Here is a 17,488-nt window from a genome sequence, read left to right as displayed (position 1 = left end):
TAAGTGCATTCTTTAATATTTCCATGTTTAATATTGCCATGGCGATTAATGCTCTTGCTAAGTAAGTGCACTCTTTAATATTGCCATGATAAGTAAGTGAATTCTTGGTGCTTAATTATTAGGTGCAACACATGTATTTTGCTTGTAGTGGGTTTTTTTCATATTATAGGAAAGGTGTTTTAGCATTAGCAGAAGAGTAGCTTGTTCCAAAGTTATAAAAAAAACACTACATTTCTCATGGTGTACACTTACAAGTTTAATCTAAATTACATTATTGCCAATGAACTCTCCTAACAAATGTGTCAATTTCCATTATAGTTTTAAGTCCTGACAGACTTATAGTTGAGACAATCTTAGTTGGGGATATATTGCAATGAATCAATTTTTGTGCTCCCAGTATTAAATATGTTGTGTCCATTGAGAAAGGTTCCAGATTTTAATAATTTGAATCCTATGTGGTTTGGTTGGTGAGGTTAGTATAGATAAATACAGACTTTTGTAACACATCTAAGGTTGCATTGTGTTAATTATTCTTATTTGAAGAGACCTTTTAAGTCAATTTGTTTGGTTTTGATAATTTTTTATCTATCTATACTGCAATTGTTATTATCAACCAAGTAGATTTTTTTGTGTTCTCTCTCTTTCATTGGCACAGAGTGCTTCTAAGTATTTGTTCTTAGGCCTAGGAGTCAATTCTTATTCCATGCTCAAACATCTTGCTTCTCTCCGAATACAAAGAATTCATAAAAGTTCATTAATTCATTAGAACTTTTGTTATGTGGCTAATACATGCAGAGTGTAAATGGTAGACGTGAAATTATGAAGCTACGCTATGCAAAATATGGACTATAGGTTTGTGTGAATAGATCTATTTTTAAATTTTATGTTTAGATGATATAGGGAAAATGTGTGTAGTGACTGTGATCGAACACTCACATATGAAGTTTTTTATTAATTGGACTATAAATACATTCAATATCTGCAGGTTTAAATGTTTCAATTCTGATTATATAATGTAGCGCAATCTGGCTAGAGATGCTTGTGAGCCTAGTGTTATATTGAAATGGGCATCTCTTTCTCACGTTTCCTTTTTGTCCAATTTTCTTTTGTTTCTCATTATTGGCAAGGAGCTCAGTGATTTTTTTACTTGATCTAGTGTATGAGGGAGTTCATTGATGCATTTTCTATGCTTCTTGAGTGCAAAGGGTTTATTTTCCTTCATTTTCTCTTTTCATATTTGTCATTGATTGATTCCTATCCCACCTTGGTACTTTTTCCATTTCTCAAATGTCATATAGTAAAGCTTAGGATGTGGAGGAAGCAAAAAGGGGAAGGATACCATCATTACTATACCATTGTTCTAGGACATTTACGTTAATGCAACTTTTTTCTTAAATTTAATCTTCTACTACTATAGAAACTCAAATTTTGGTTGTATTTAATTGTTCATATATTTCTCTTGATTATTTCCTTCCACATTTACCTGCTCCTCCTACCTTTGCACCTCTCGGTGCAATTGCTAGTAATACTAATATTTATAATTTTATTTTTCAAATTAATTGACTTGCCTAGTAATACTAATATTTATAATTTTATTTTTCAAATTAATTGACTTGCCGTGAGTGTGGGGTGAATGAGCCAACAACTTAATCTATATATGATAAATATTTTTTTGTGTAATTACAATGCGTTAACCATTTCATTGTGCATTTATTCCATTGTCATCAACTGGTCGTTGTAGCCGTGTACCTTGAATTGAATTCCATGCCTCGAGCTCTCTGCTAGATGGTGCCGAGACAACGACAGATGTCAGACGTAACACAGGACATAGGCTTCCCGCTGCATGTTTTCCAACGAGAATGAATATCTATATCCGTCTCTGTAAAAGGAGACAAAGAGGTGGGTCCAAACAGTACTTAAGTATGTGAAGTGAATATGCAATCAAGATAAAGGTCATCATTTTTCCTCTAGTAATAGTATTAATTTCAAGCATAGTACTAGTAGAAAGTAACTAGTAATAGTATTAATTTCAAACATAATATTAGTATGAGGTATTTCTTTTGATTAGTAAATTGCAATAGTATTGATTTTACGATTTTAAGTTTGATAATTTTTTTTAATAAGTAAATGGCATTAGTTTTTTTTGGTTTTTAGCTTTTTTAGTTTTTAAATTACTACATATTATTTTTAAAATTTGTTGTACAACATTAAAGTTGATTTAGAAGAAATTGATTTAGAAGAAATAAATCTTGATTGTTCGTTTGAGGTTTGAGGTTTGTATTTTTATATTTTATATTATACATAATGTTCCACACTTTATTATTTACAAAAACTTTTGATACATGTTACCATTCATATATAAAATATATGTTATTATAAATTTAAATAAGTTTAAATGTGGTTATGCTAGTTTCTATTAAAATTCTCATTCTTAATATCGAATATAAATCAATGATTATTTACTTTAATTAAAGATGGATAAATCAATGATTATTTACTTTAGTTAAAGAGAAGATTCCTTGTCTCGAGAAGAAGATAGGTAGTTATTTATTGCTTCATTCCGAGTCAAGGAAGTGGTTATTTCTTGCTCTCTTTTCAAGTTGGTCAAAAGTCAATGTTTTCCTCCCTTAAAGCGAAAGAAAGTAATTATTTCTTAAAGCGAATCAAAGTTGTGAAGATCTAAGTGCGGTGCAAAAGATAAAATGGAAGAAGTTTCCAAGTGAGGAGCAAAAGAAAAAGTAGAGAGAAGCCAATTGTGCTTTGGGGTTTTTTAACGGTAAGTTATGAAATAATGTCATTTTCCAGAGGGATATGCCCACACTGTTTTTCTAGGTTCTCTTTTTTTTTAATCTTTGATAAACAATAATTTTAATTCCTTTCTTAATCTTGCTATGGTTAAAATCACGTACGTAGAGGCCCCTTATCGTTCTGGTCCCCATTGATATTTTCTCTTTTTTCTTTAATCTTTGATATGGATAATTATCCCCATAGCGATATCATAAATCGTTATCACTACGAATTTTCAAAGATAGTTACTTGTTTTCTTTAGGCTTTAATCTGGATTAATTATAATTACACTCCACACAATGCTATGCTGATATGAAATGGGAAATTTTTCATTTTGTGTAAAACAACCTATCGGATATAAGAAGATCAGATTCTTTCCTTTCCCCAAAGAAATCGCTTATTCCCTAGTCACGTCACCCTGTTACACATGACGACTAAGGTAAGATTATTCTTTCTTACACTGTTACACTTGACGACTAAGGTAAGATTATTCTTTCTTACTGGATGAGCTCAGGACACATTGGATATCAAAAATATCAGAATATATTCCTTCCTTCCTCCTCCTGGATTACCTCTTAACTTAATTACCTCTTAACTTAAACCAAGGAGTTCACTCAAAACCCAAGACGTCGCAGGCCTGCTTGAAAAAAATAGAAGAGATTGGAAGGAGGGAGAGTGAGTTTACGGAAAGAAACATGGCAGGAACAGCTGCAGCTGCTATTGTTGGTACTCTTATAGAAGAATTTACTTCAATGGTCTCTCAATATTTGTTAGAAGAGGCTTTGCTAGTTTGTAGTTTCCGAGAGGATTTTGGCTCCCTATGTAACGAGCTTGAGTCCATTAAATCCTTGTTAAAGGACGCTGGAGGTAAAAGGAGCTCTGCTATATTGTCCAGCTGGCTTGAGAAACTTGAGGATTTTCTGGACGACGCTGTTGACATAGTGGAGGAATGCCTAGAAGCTCGGAGCTTGTGGAACCCGCTTTTCCGCCGTAGGATGGGCGGCAAGATCAAGAAGTTAAATGAGAGATTAATAAAGATAAATGTGAGTGCCAAGTACATTAAATATGCTGTCTTTGTATATGATCTGAATGCCCGTGTTGAATCACAAAGATCGATTGCAAATAATCATCTTATTAAAAAGGAGTTGCCGCCTGTTGGCATGGAAGATGACATTCAAAACATTACTGATTTGATATTGAAGGAAGACGGCCCTCAGGTGATTGCCGTTGTTGGCATGGGAGGCCAAGGCAAAACTCTTCTGGTCCAAACTGTCTTTAACCAGGAGAGAGTTGATCAACATTTTCACCGTCGTTTTTGGGCGGTAGTATCACAGGAATCGGATGTTGAGAATGTGCTCAAGCAAATGGGAAAGACTCTGAAACGTGAGGATATCAGCAAGGAAAAGATTAAGGAGCTCTTTGTTGATTTAGAAGGAAAACGGTGTCTGTTTGTTTTCGATGATGTGTGGGATATTGGAGGTGATCTATTTGATCTTATACAAGTTCTACTCCAAAGCAAACATAATATTGTGATCACAAGCCGTCACAGGAAAGTTGCAGAGAGTTTTGAAAATGCTTGCATCCACATGATGAGTCCTTTATCAGAGGAAAACAGCTGGAAATTGTTCTGCATGTACGCTTTTCCGGATCAGCACAGTCTTCCAGAAGAGCTCAAGAACATCGACCGCCATCCTATTTTAAAAAAATGCGGTGGATTGCCCTTGGCTATCAAAACAATAGGCGCATATATGTCAAGAGTAAAACGGCTTCAGGTCGACTGGGACCAGGCTCTGGGTCGTCTAAATGATCTCAGCGCAATGAGCGACAGGGTTATGCCTTCTCTAAGGTTAAGCTACGAGGCTCTGCATGATAATCTGAAAGCTTGTTTTCTTTACTTTTCTGTATTTCCAAAAGGTATCGAAATAGAATGCGAAAAATTAGTTCATATGTGGATTGCTCAAGGACTTGTTTCTTTCCAAGTCGCAGCAGAAGACGCATATCATGCAGGAGATTTGTACATAAAGGAGCTTATTGATCGATGCCTTATTGAAACTTCACAAGTTGGTGGGTATGAGAGGATAAAAAGTTGCAAAATACACGATTTATTACATGACTTAGCAGTTTCCGAGTCTCTCAAACATAAGTGTTTGTTACAACCCCGAGAACAATTGAAAAGTTTACCAGTGAATATAGATTACCAGGTTTTGCGTAGAATTTCACTCATTAAAAATGATATAAGTGAAATCAAACAGACCATCAAGTGTTCAAGGCTCCGCATTTTATTGTTATCTGAAAATTTATCGCTTAAATCAATCTCTCCAAGTTTTTTAAACAACCTGACATATCTAACAGTGCTAGATTTAAGCTACACTGCCCTCAGTACATTGCCCAAATCCATTGGTAAATTAAAACATCTGAAGTTTTTGAATTTGTCGAGCACAGACCTCTCGGACATGCCAGAGTGCTTGAGTGGTCTGGTGCGCCTTCAGTATCTGAATGTTAGTCAGTGTTCTAATCTAGAAAATCTGCATTCAGGGATAAGTAGGAACAAGCATATGCTATATCTGAATATGGAGGGTTGCGGAAAATTGAAGTGGCTGCCTAAGGGAATATCGGAGCTGAGCCATCTGCAGACACTCAAGGGTACTCTATCTGGTGCTCGTAACGAGGCCAAAGCTTTGCAGCTGAGCGATCTCAAAGGATTGATTAATTTGCAACACCTTGCATTAGAAATCGGTCGTCCTTCAGAAAATATTGCTCAACCAGAGGAGGGAACTTTTGGGGAAATGAAAAAGATGCAGAACCTCTCCGTGATAAACAACGGTTCAAGCCACCTCAATCTTCCGAGTGACATGGGAGACATGGATCACCTTCAAGTAGTTTGCTTACATAAATGTGTGATCCCAAGTTGGATATTTTGTTGAAAATATAATTTCAACTGCAATCGCCGATATTGCATCGGCAAAATGAAGTGAAGAAATTATAAAGGAGCCTTTATGTTTGCGATAAGCGATCGCCGATATCGCATCGGCAAAGTCGAAGTGAAGGAACTATAAAGGAGCTTTTGTGTTTGCGATGAGCGATCGCCGATATCGCATCGGCACATCGCTATCGGCAATGTCATAGAGTCGGGGTCTTTGACATGAGTAAAGTTGCGATGCGATGGAGTGGACCCGATGGCTTCCCAAAACCAAATTGCATAATGTTTGAAATTCACCCGACGGCAAATATTAAATGTTGCGTGGAGTAAATCTAAGTTTTGGTTGACCATACGTCTTAATGAAATGTCATAGTGGTAGGTAAAATATTAAAGTTTTACATAGAGTTCGTAAGTTTTTTTTATGAAAAGGTATGGGCGTATGTACTTATTACATAAATTCTGTATGGGATATGAGTATGTAATTTATTACTGTGTTGACCATTTTTGTTTCTTGGATGGCACACGGGAGGTTTTAGTGTGAGCTCACAGTAGAGTAAAAATTAGAGTGGTGAAGCGAAAACCATGTGTGGTATGTATTGAACACACAGCATGGCACACGGGAGGTTTTAGTGTGAGCTCACAGTAGAGTAAAAATTAGAGTGGTGAAGCGAAAACCATGTGTGGTATGTATTGAACACACAGCAGTGTGTAAAAAGATAGAACCAGATGAAGTAATTTTTGGTGTGTGGAAAAACCATGTGTAGTTTTGCACAGCAGTGCATAAAGGAAATGGTGGAGCGAGTTTTTGTAACTCTGTAAGTTTTGTTTTTACAGCAGTAAGCTCATGTAAACTTTTGTTACAGCAGTAAGTTGTTTTTCACAGCAGTGAATATGAAAACAATTTTACAGTGGTAAATTCCTCTCAAAAGAGGATGAAGTTTGTATCGATTTTTAATGAATAAAATGTTTTTAATGGTAGTGAAATACTCTGTTTCTTCATGAAATTTTTTTTTAAGTCTTCCTGCATAAAAGATCCTGGAGCAAAGTAAAAACAGAGCATTGCCTCTGTGTGTTTGAATATTTGGTTTTTGGTATTTTCCCCATAGAAAAATACCCAACATATTTGAGCTTCCTAACCTCACGGAGCTTGATTTACAAAAATATGATTCCTTAGGCATTCTATATAAAAGACTAGCGTTCATCCCCAATCTGAAAAAGTTGCATTTGTCACAAAATGACAATTGCATTGAGTTTCCAGTGGAATTTGGAGAAGGTATGGCATTTCCAAAGCTGGAAGAGCTCATCGTAGGCCATTTTCGTGGTTTGAAAAAGTTTCCACCGTTGCAGGATACAGCAATGCCAATGTTAAAGTATTTCAGACTCAAATGGTGCAACGAACTGAAAAATATAGCCCAAGGATTGGAGCGCCTCAAGAGTCTCAAAGAAGTAGAGATACTGAGGAGTAAAGGCGACCGAGACCTTTGGGAAGGTGAATGGCTACCAACTTTGAAAGAGAGACGCATTAAGCTCAAAGTGTCCCCAGATGATCAAACTACAATTGATGGAATTGACAACTCAACTACAATTGATGGAACTGACAACTCGACAACAGCAAATGATAATGCACTTCAATGGTGGTACACTTGTTGCACGGTATATTGAAGCAGGTATATTTGAAGTAGGAAATGAGAGATATAAATTCTATAATTACAGCATGCATGCTTCTATTTAAATTTTATATTTTAGATGATCAAACTTGTATTTAGAAGTTTTCATGTATGGAAAGTTTGTTTTAACTCATACTTCAACCAGGGAGACTGCAGAGCAGCAAGATCTTTAAGGTCTGAGAGAGGCTGTTGTCAGTAATCTTTTTTTGAATATGGTTGCACACTGATCATATTTGGCCAGTCAGCAGGACTCGCTTGTATCCTTGTTATCACTTGTGTCACACTAATTATGCATTTATGTTTCACACACCATATCATCCAAAAGCTGTTTGTCAAATCCAGAAATCGATTTATTTGCTGTACTGATGAAATTCTATGACCATCTTAAGTGTTACAATGTTACGAATTTTATTTTATACATTTGTGATTCGAATTTACCGTCTCCCTGCCTCTGTAAATATTTTGTGTTCATCCAGCATTCTGTGAGCATCATGGAGATCATTTATAATAGCCCTTGCTTGTTGTTCATGATTTGCAGGCTTTTACAGGTCGATGCAGAGGAATAGACGAAATGCCCCTCCTATATTTTTACAAACATATTATGATTTCAACAGTGTAACTATTTTTAATTAGTGTTGTTATGAAGACACAGCTTCTATCTCCTTAATTGTTGAAATTCCAGTTTGTCCACTTTCAAAATCTGTGATTTTGTTTTATTATTACAGGTTCTGTACTTGAAATAGGCATAATACGTTTTTTTACTGAACAGAGTCCATGGAAGATACTTTCAGCGGTGAAGGGCATGATTAAAATGTCATTTATATTTTAATGCTTTGTACATGCTACACAAATGAATTTATACGGAATTGCACAGAATAATCTTGAATGTCCTCAATCTATCCATCAACATGGTGTAGTCTTTTCTTGTCCACTTCATAAAATTTCATGAATTTCGCTGGTCATGTAGCATAAAAAGATTGTAAAATCCTTCAACATGGTGTAGTCTTTTCTTTTCCACTTCATAAAATTTTATGAATTCAGATAGTCATGTAGCATAAAATATTGTAAAATCATGGATTATCAATTCGACATGGATCGAGTTTTTATATTTCACAGAACTGTTATTATACTTAAAAACATTGTTGGTATTGCCCTCACTTGACACATTATATCAATGTGTAAGGTTTTTCTCAATATGATTAAACTCAAATCTAAATTGATTATATCAATGTGTAAGGTTTTTCTCAATATGATTAAACTCAAATCTAAATTGATGGATACATTAGCCTCCAAAGCAAAACAAGTGGGTATTTCTTTCTCAGATCAAAGTAAATAGAGAGATTTATTTATGTCATCCTTTAAAATATTGAAGAAATAAAAAGGGAAAACTAGAGTTAAATATGCACAAAATATCTTATAAAAATATTATATGTTATATAAATTAAGTAACGAGCTATATTATATGTTATATAAATTAAGTAACGTGTTGGACATTCATCTATATAATAAGTATTCATTGTTAAAATAAACAATCATAAAAACTACTTAAATTATAATTTTCTTTTAAATTAATATTAATAATAATAAAAAATTAATATCAGTTAAATATACATACAATTAAAAAAATATGAAACAAGATTCTTAACTATGAAGATTTATTCCCATTTTATTATGGAGATTTTTAATCTATAAATAGTCTTTCTTACAATATCATAAGCCAATATACCATGGCTAATCGATACCACATGTCATAAAAATCATAACTCCCTTTATATTGTACTTATTCACCTAACATTTTTTTAATTAAGCAATTTAATTAAAAAGGTAAAATGAGCATAACTACTTTGGAGATAAATCTCCATCATTGAATTGTTTATATGTTTTTTCTAAAATATTTTATGGAGGTTAAATCCCTACCATCCACTTAATAATTATTGATAATTAAATTAAAATTTTGAAAGCCCTATTCCAAAATAAACATGGCTATATTGATAATTAAAACACAAAAAAACATAATAGAATTATTACTTTTTAACACCAATTCATTGAATTATTGGGACACAATTAAATAAATCCAAAATATTCATAAAGAATGTCATGGAACATCTTTGCAAAAAAAAATTAAATTGCTAATTATAACCTACAAAGTACTTATTTTTACAAAAAAAATATATATGATAACCCAGAATAATCAACACACTTCAATAAATATGAAAACAAAAAGATTAAAATTATATTGTATGATGAACTATTTACAATTAGTTTTTTCTTTTTTAATTAACTATATGAGACTTATATGAACATGCAAGTCTTATATGACTAGCACAACCACATTAATAAATGTAGTTGAAAAACAACATAAACTTTAATGGTATAGATCTAATATTAATAATAATATTCATATGCATATTGATAAATATATAATAATAATATTACAAAAATAATAATTATAATAAATATTAATATTAATTTATATTAATTAATTATATTAATAAATAAACAATATATTATTAATTTTAATATTAATAAATAATTATTTATAATTAATATTCATATTAATAATTAATTAACATTAGGGGAGGTAGGCACGAGAGGGCTCCTCTGTAGCCCTGAGGAACATTTGGAGACCAAATATGTGTGGGGATTGGGAGTGACCACCAATAATAAGGTGAAGTTCTTCATCTTGTGGAAAGGTGTGGATCTCACTATAGCCCTAGGAATAAAGACAATAAACATAGTGGGAGACTCAAGGTTGGTCATACGAATGTTCTCAAATGGATATTCTATGGACAACAACTCACCCATCGTTAAACGAGTAAACCTCTAATTAGAAAAATTGAGAAACATTCCATTTTTCATGTTCTCTGTTGATTGAATTCAGTTGTTGATAAAATGGAAAATCGAGGCCTTATATTGGGAGTCGGGAGATATGAGTTAGATAGGAGAACCGGCAACTACCTCCCTATCCCTTGATTTAATGCAGGACAGATTCTTAATAACTCAAAGAAGGACTCCCAATGTTGGTGGGATGGCACAGAGGTGAGGTTGCAGACGAATGGATAGGTGGAGCATGAGCATGATGAGTGGCGATCTTCCAAACCTCCAGGGAAGCACAGTGTATGGTTTTAAGAGGATGTCAAAGTGGAGTGGGGAGGATGCAAGGATCCCATCATTTTGGAGAATTTGCAGAATCACACATAGTAGTAGAGAATTAATAGTGAGGAGGAATTTTGTTGCAAATTTCCTGTGAACATGGTTTGCTAGATCTCTAGGGAAAAATGTATATTTAATGAGAGTTTAGCTCAAAGACCTCCATGGGTTAATCACACGAGCAACGGAGTTTGGAGTGAAAGGAGAGCGGGGAATATAAAATTCACCAGCACCCCCAGTACTGTTTCTCATAGTTAAAGGCTTGGTGTATAATGGTGAATACATTGAGAGATGGCTTAGCGTTAAAATGAGTGCATCAAGATATCACGGTGGGAACCCTTCTGAGGAGGAGTTGGCATGCTAGAAGTGGGCCGTTGAATTCCTGTTCAAGCTAATCATGGGGAGACTCAACCTCATCACTCAATGAGTGGAATTGTTGGAAAATGGCAGGGTTGTTAACACTTAGAGAATCAATGTGAAGTTTGAGGTTGTGGAGGAAACCTTGGAGCGAAAAAATGTAAAGATGGAGACAGACCTCCTCACTATCAATTCAGAGTTGGTTAGTGATAGTGTGTTCATCGAGGTCAAAGAGATAATTACAGGGCTACCGAAGGAGGTTGTAGCAAAAATTTAGAGCGATGGAGGAGCTGGCGACTTTGGTGCATGATCGAGCAACCGAGGAAATTCTATTGGTGAGCACAAGGGGAAGCTCAATCTTGGATAATGTTTCTTTATGCTTTGTAGATGTATTTTGTTGTTAGGACTATACTTCTGGATCTATGGTCAATTTCAGTGTTTTTTAATAGTATATAAGGCTACTAGGAGAAACAAAATTGCTTCAAGGCTATACTGGACATAGAAGCATATGCTAAGTTTGAAGGAAGTTTTTTTATCCTAATGTAAAACAGTGTTGGCCATGAAATCCAGATTTTGAATACAAAGTATCTGTTCTATTTAAAAATAATAATTAATATTAACATGAATACTAATATTAATATTAATATTAATATATAGGCCATACATGATCGGGGAGTTTTCGCTGAGACGAATGGAAACTAGGCGATCGACGGGCTAGGGTTTGCAGGTGGAATAGCAGGGAGGGCTGAAAGAAGCGAGCGCAGGGGAAAGGAGCAGGGGAAGTCAGGGCGGAGCGGAGGGAATAACAAGAAACCTCGTGCAGGAGCGTAAAGTTCTCAAGCAGCTGGTGCTGAGGGCAAAAATGGAGAACCGGCAAGGGAGGGGAGAGATCCCCTCCTATAAAAACATAGTTGCAGGAGAGGCAAGCGGCAGCGGCATCCAGAATGAGGCCAGGGAGAATAATAAAGAAGCACCAGTGATGGGCAAGTTGTGGCAAATGAAGACCGGAGGAAAGTGCTTACCTAGGGCACAGAAGAAACCCAGATACGTCATACCCAACAACAAGCTGGAGGAGTACAACAGTTATATGAAAGATCATGCACTGATCTGCAAGTTCGTAGGGTATTGGCCTACTGAAAAAGAACTATACAGGTGGATTTACCAAAGGTGGAGACCAAAAGGGCATGTAGAGTTGAAACTGGGAGCAAAAGGGTTTTTTACAGCAATATTTGCGAATCTGGGGGATAAAGAAAGGGTTTTTGAGGAAGGGCCATATTTCATGAACAATGCAGAACTGTTCATGAAATACTGGGAAGAAAGATATAATCCTGACAATGAAAAGATGCTGGAAGCCCCGATCTGGGTCAGATTGTTTGGATTACCAGTGGAATTTTGAGACCCTGAGATTATGGAAGGGATAGGTAACACGATCGGTGCCTTTGTCAAGGTAGCAGAAGCAACGAAGAAAGGTAAGTATACATCTTACGCAAGATTGTGTGTATACATGAATATAGCAGAACCTCTGCCAGAATACATAGAACTGGAATACCACGATGAAGTTTGGCAACAACCATTAGATTATGAGCATATCCCCTTCAGATGCAGAAGATGTCATGAGTATGGTCACCTATATAGACAATGCCCTTTAAACAAGGAGGAAGAATACACAAGGAAAAGAGAAGAACAACAAAGGGAAGCAGAGAGAACCGAGGAGACAGACAAGGGTTTCCAACAGGTTACCAGAAAGAAGAAAGCAGGTAAAGAGGGAATAAGAGCGCAGACACAAACGGAATCACTGAGCATTGAAAGTCAGAACAAGTTCAAAATCCTCCAGGAAAACAGTGAAGAGGGCGAGGACAAAGTGGTAGAGGAAGAAGATCCAGAAAATGAACCCATGGAAATAATCAAGGAAACCAGAGAAAAAGACACAGGACCAAGAGAAATGAATGAAAGGCAAACAGCTGAAAAGATAGAAATACTAACGGACCAAACCCAAATGGAGATGGAAAGTCAGAAGGAAAACGAGGCAGAGGAAGAAAGAATTATGAGACAATTAATTCAGGAATGGAAAAACTTGGACGAAAGATTCATACCAGACAGCCAAAAACAACTATATAAGGAGGCTTTTCAAAAATATAAAGAAAGGAATGGGGAAAATATGGAAAAACAAGATACCACATCAGGAGAACAGGAAAAAGGTCAGATTGGAATAGGCGGGGCTGGCAAAAGCAGTAGGAAAAGAGGGAGCAAAACAATGAATGAAACAATTCAAACAATTGGCTAAATATTGATAAACTCAGGTAAAGTGATACCTCTGTCAGAGGTATTTTTCCACTCCTCCAAGAGTTTAAAATGATTATTATCAGCTGGAATATTAGGGGTCTGAATAGTAAGGGTAAGCAGAGATATATGAAAGAGAAACTAAAAAAAGATAGGCCAAGCATCATGATCCTACAAGAGACTAAGATCACCATGCAGCAGATGGAAGGAATAATAAAAAATGGTAAACTCCAATACGAAGTCATGGGACAGGATACAATCGGTTCAGCGGGAGGCATTGCAATATTGTGGAACCCAAACGAGAAAATATTAATATTAATATATAATTAATATTAATATTAATTAATTCATTAAATATATTAATTATTTTTAATTAATCAATTATTTATTTATTGAGAAAATCGTTGATGTTGGACCATGGTTAACCATAATTATAAACCCAAGTGATTTTTATTAAACCCAAGGATCAATATTATAAACCCTATGAATAATATTATACCCTTGGAATATGAACCCAAGGTATTATAAACCCAAGGTAATAATAAATATAAGGGATTAATATTAAAAACCCAAGGAAATAATATTAAACCCAAGGGAATAATATTATAAACCCTAGGTATATAAACCCCAAGATAAATATTATAAACCCTAAAATAATCATGGTTGACCATGGTTGATTTTCATATAGAGACAATCTTTGTCACAATGTGATGTTGGACCATGGTTTACCATGGTTACCATGTTTGATTTCCATATGGGGCCAATTTTTGTCACAATGCGACATTGGACCATGGTTGATTTTCTTATTGAGAAATATTTGTCATAATATGACGTTGGACCATGGTTGACCATGATTATAAACCCAAGGGATTTATATTAAACCCAATGACCAATATTTTAAACCCTATGAATAATATTATACCCTAGCAATATGAACCCTTAGATTAACAAACCCAATGGATTGATATCTTAATCCCAGGGGAATAATAAACTCAACGGATTAATATTATAAACCCAAGGTATATAAACCCTAAGATAAATATTATAAACCCTAAAATAAACATGGTTGACCATGGTTTACCATGGTTGTTTTTCATATTGAGTCAATCTTTGTCACAATGGGATGTTGGACCATGGTTGACCATGGTTGATTTTCATATTGAGACAATCTCTGCCACAATGTGACATTGGACCATGATTGACCATGATTATAAACCCAAGGGATTTATATTAAACCCTAGAATTAATATTATAAACCCTATGAATAATATTATACCCTAGGAATATGAAACCTTAAATCCCAAGGGAATAATAAACCCAAGTGATTAATTCTAAAACCCTAATGTATTATAAATCCAAAGGAATAATATTAAACCCAAGGGATTAATATTATAAACCCAAGGTATATAAACCCTAACATAAATATTATAAACCCTAAAAAAAATATGGTTGACCATGGTTCATTTTCATATTGAGATAATCTTTATCACAATGTGATGTTGTACCATGGTTGATTTTCATATTGAGAAAATATCTGATGTTGGATCATGGTTGACCATGGTTATAAACCCAAGGGATTTATATTAAACCTAAGGATTTATATTATAAAACATAGGCATAATATTATACCCTAGGAAAATGAACCCTTAGATTAATAAACTTAACAAATTAATATTATAAACCCAATAGAATAATAAACCCAAGGAATTAATACTAAAAGCCCGAGGGAATAATATTAAAACCAAGGGATTAATATTTTAAGCCCAAGTATATAAACCATAAGATAAATGCTATAAACCCTAAACTAAACATAGTTGATCATGGTTTACCATTTTTTATTTTCATATTGAGACAATCTTTGTCACAATGTGACATTGGATCATGGTTAACCATGGCTGACCATGGTTGATTTTCATATTGAGACAATTTTTGTCACAATGAGACATTTGACCATGATTGGTTTTCATTATAAACCCTATGAATACTATTACACCTTGGGAATATGAACCCTTAGATTAATAGACCCAATAGATTGATATTATAAACCTATTGGAATAATAAACCCAAGGGATTAATATTATAAACCGTAGCTATATAAAACCTAAGATAAATACTATAAACCCAAAAATAAGCATGGTTGACCATGGTTTATTTTCATATTGAGATAATCTTTGTCACAATGCAATGTTGGACAATGGTTGACCATTGTTAATTTTCATATTGAGACAATATTTGTCATAATGCGATATTGGAACATGGTTGACAATGGATGTCCATGGTTGATTTTCATATTGAGACAATCTTCGTCACAATGCAACATTGGACCATGGTTGACCATGGTTTATTTCCATTTTGAAACAATCTTTGTCACAATGAGGCATTCGACCATGGTTGACCATGGCTAACCATGGTTGATTTTCATATTGAGATAATCTTTGTCACAATGTGACATTATACCATGGTTGACCATCATTATAAACCCATGGTATTTATATTAAACCCTAGCATTAATATTATAAACCTTATGAATAATATTACACCTGTTGTAGCGGCTACAACCACCCTCCAAAATTTTGCCTTAGCTTCGTTTTGAAGCCTCCCTACCAACCATCCTCAGCAGCATGCCTGGCACTGTCAAGTACACAAGCTTCAGTGGTTTTCTAGCAGATTGCCAGCCTGTGTGTTGTCCCTTAAGAAACCAATTTCCTGGTTGTGTAGAAATTGTGCTTAAGACATTAATGTTTATTGTTTATGTCACTTAGTTGTATGTTGTATTCTCAAATGAAGGACTTGAAAGACCTGGTTTTAAACCCTCAATACTTAGGTGACATGAAAGTCTCAGAATGCCATTTGATTGCTGAATATAAATGTTGAATGAATAATGCTTAGAGAAGTCAAAGACAATATGCTGTTTTACACATAAACTACTATCTGTAACTTAGAAGAATTGCAGAGGTAGGAACTTCAAGTATAGGAGTGCTCTTTTAAGGAAATTTAACTTCATTCACATAAGCAAACAAAGACCTGAAGCTTCATTACCATACTTAAAGGAAAGAAGACATATGATGACACATAACAAAGAAGTTACAAAATCATACCCAACAATGTGTGGAAAACTTCTGATTCTTTCATTAATCAATAGTTTTATCAAGAATATAGTGGCCTAGTCTCCAGGTTCTTCAAAATTCGAACCCTTTTTCTATAATTTTGCCTCTTTTTATACATCATGTGACAGTTGATAATCACCAAAACTGTCAAACTGCTTAACTATCTCCTAATTGTCTAAAGTAAAATTCATTACAGAATATTACATTAGAGGGTAAAAGACACCTCATTCTCAAGAAAACAAAACAACAAGAAGTAACAGAAATTAGAAAACTGATGATGGTTGCTCACTGTTCGGGTCTGTGGCTTGACTGCTGATGAAGTCTCTCTGTAGAAGTTATGATAATAATTAAACTATTTTAACACAACAAATTGCATTTTAACAAAACTCCATGCGTGAACTTGGGCCCATGTATGTATCAAAAATGTTCTAATTGGCTAGAACATAAAGAAACCCTTATGGCCCACATACATATCAGGAGTGTTACGATTGGCAGAAACATGAAGAAACCCGACCAATCACCGTTCCTTTGGAGTTTTGGTCATTGCCACTAATTCTAGTTATTCTGTTAAAACAATGGAATTGAACAATGTAAACTTTGAAACGGGAACTATAAACTCAAAACGGGAACTCTGGCCCAAAAACCCCAAAAAAACCACAAAAACAGTGCTCAAAACGAAAAGTGTGTATACTGGAACGATGTTTTTTTTTTTAGGTGTCAATTTTGTCGCTGTTTTAAAAATGCCGGTGAAAACCAATTTTTTGCGCAAAAATTATCCAAAAAACACCCTCAAAATGAAAAGGGTTGATTCTGGAAGAAGATTTTTTTTTTTTCAAAAGCTAAATTTCAACATCTCGAAATAACGGCATGAATAAAAAAAAAAAAATTTATCATGACCTCGAAAAAACATTACATTTAAAAAAATAATGAAAACATAAAATTAAAAAAATAAAAATAAAAATTAAAACAATGAAAAACAGAAAAAAATAAAATAAAAAAAAAACCAAAAAAACAAAACATAGATTAAAATATCTATTAAAAGAAAAATATAAAACAAAAATAAAAAATGAAAAAAAAAATCAATCATAAAATGTAAAAAGAACGAAATTAATGATAAGAACTAAAAAATTAAAGAAAAAAAAAATTTATAAACAATTAAATAGTAAAAAAAATATTTTAAAAAAATGGGGAAAAAATGAGTAATCTTGTAAACCAAAAAA

At 34.2% G+C, this 17,488-nt stretch overlaps 1 protein-coding gene across 1 annotated transcript; it reads left to right on the top strand.

Moving 5' to 3' along the window:
• The first annotated feature begins 3,482 nt into the window (after positions 1–3,482).
• LOC149210906 (putative disease resistance RPP13-like protein 3) lies at positions 3,483–5,711 on the top strand. Its single transcript, XM_089399139.1, has one exon. The coding sequence runs from the start codon at positions 3,483–3,485 to the stop codon at positions 5,709–5,711; it is 2,229 nt and encodes a 742-aa protein (XP_089255265.1).
• Positions 5,712–17,488: the final 11,777 nt, after the last annotated feature.

The sequence above is a fragment of the Pinus tabuliformis genome, chromosome 1_2 (genome assembly GCF_031772625.1).
Source record: "Pinus tabuliformis cultivar Carrire ecotype Pingquan chromosome 1_2, CPIR1, whole genome shotgun sequence".
NCBI classification, from domain to species: Eukaryota; Viridiplantae; Streptophyta; class Pinopsida; order Pinales; family Pinaceae; genus Pinus; species Pinus tabuliformis.
The sequence above is the reverse complement of the archived record's forward strand: the minus strand, read 5'-3'. Positions and strand labels throughout refer to the sequence as shown.

Bases quoted from the DNA above. Each gene is read 5' to 3' on its own strand.
- LOC149210906 (XM_089399139.1), top strand. From the start codon at position 3,483: ATGGCAGGAACAGCTGCAGCTGCTATTGTTGGTACTCTTATAGAAGAA.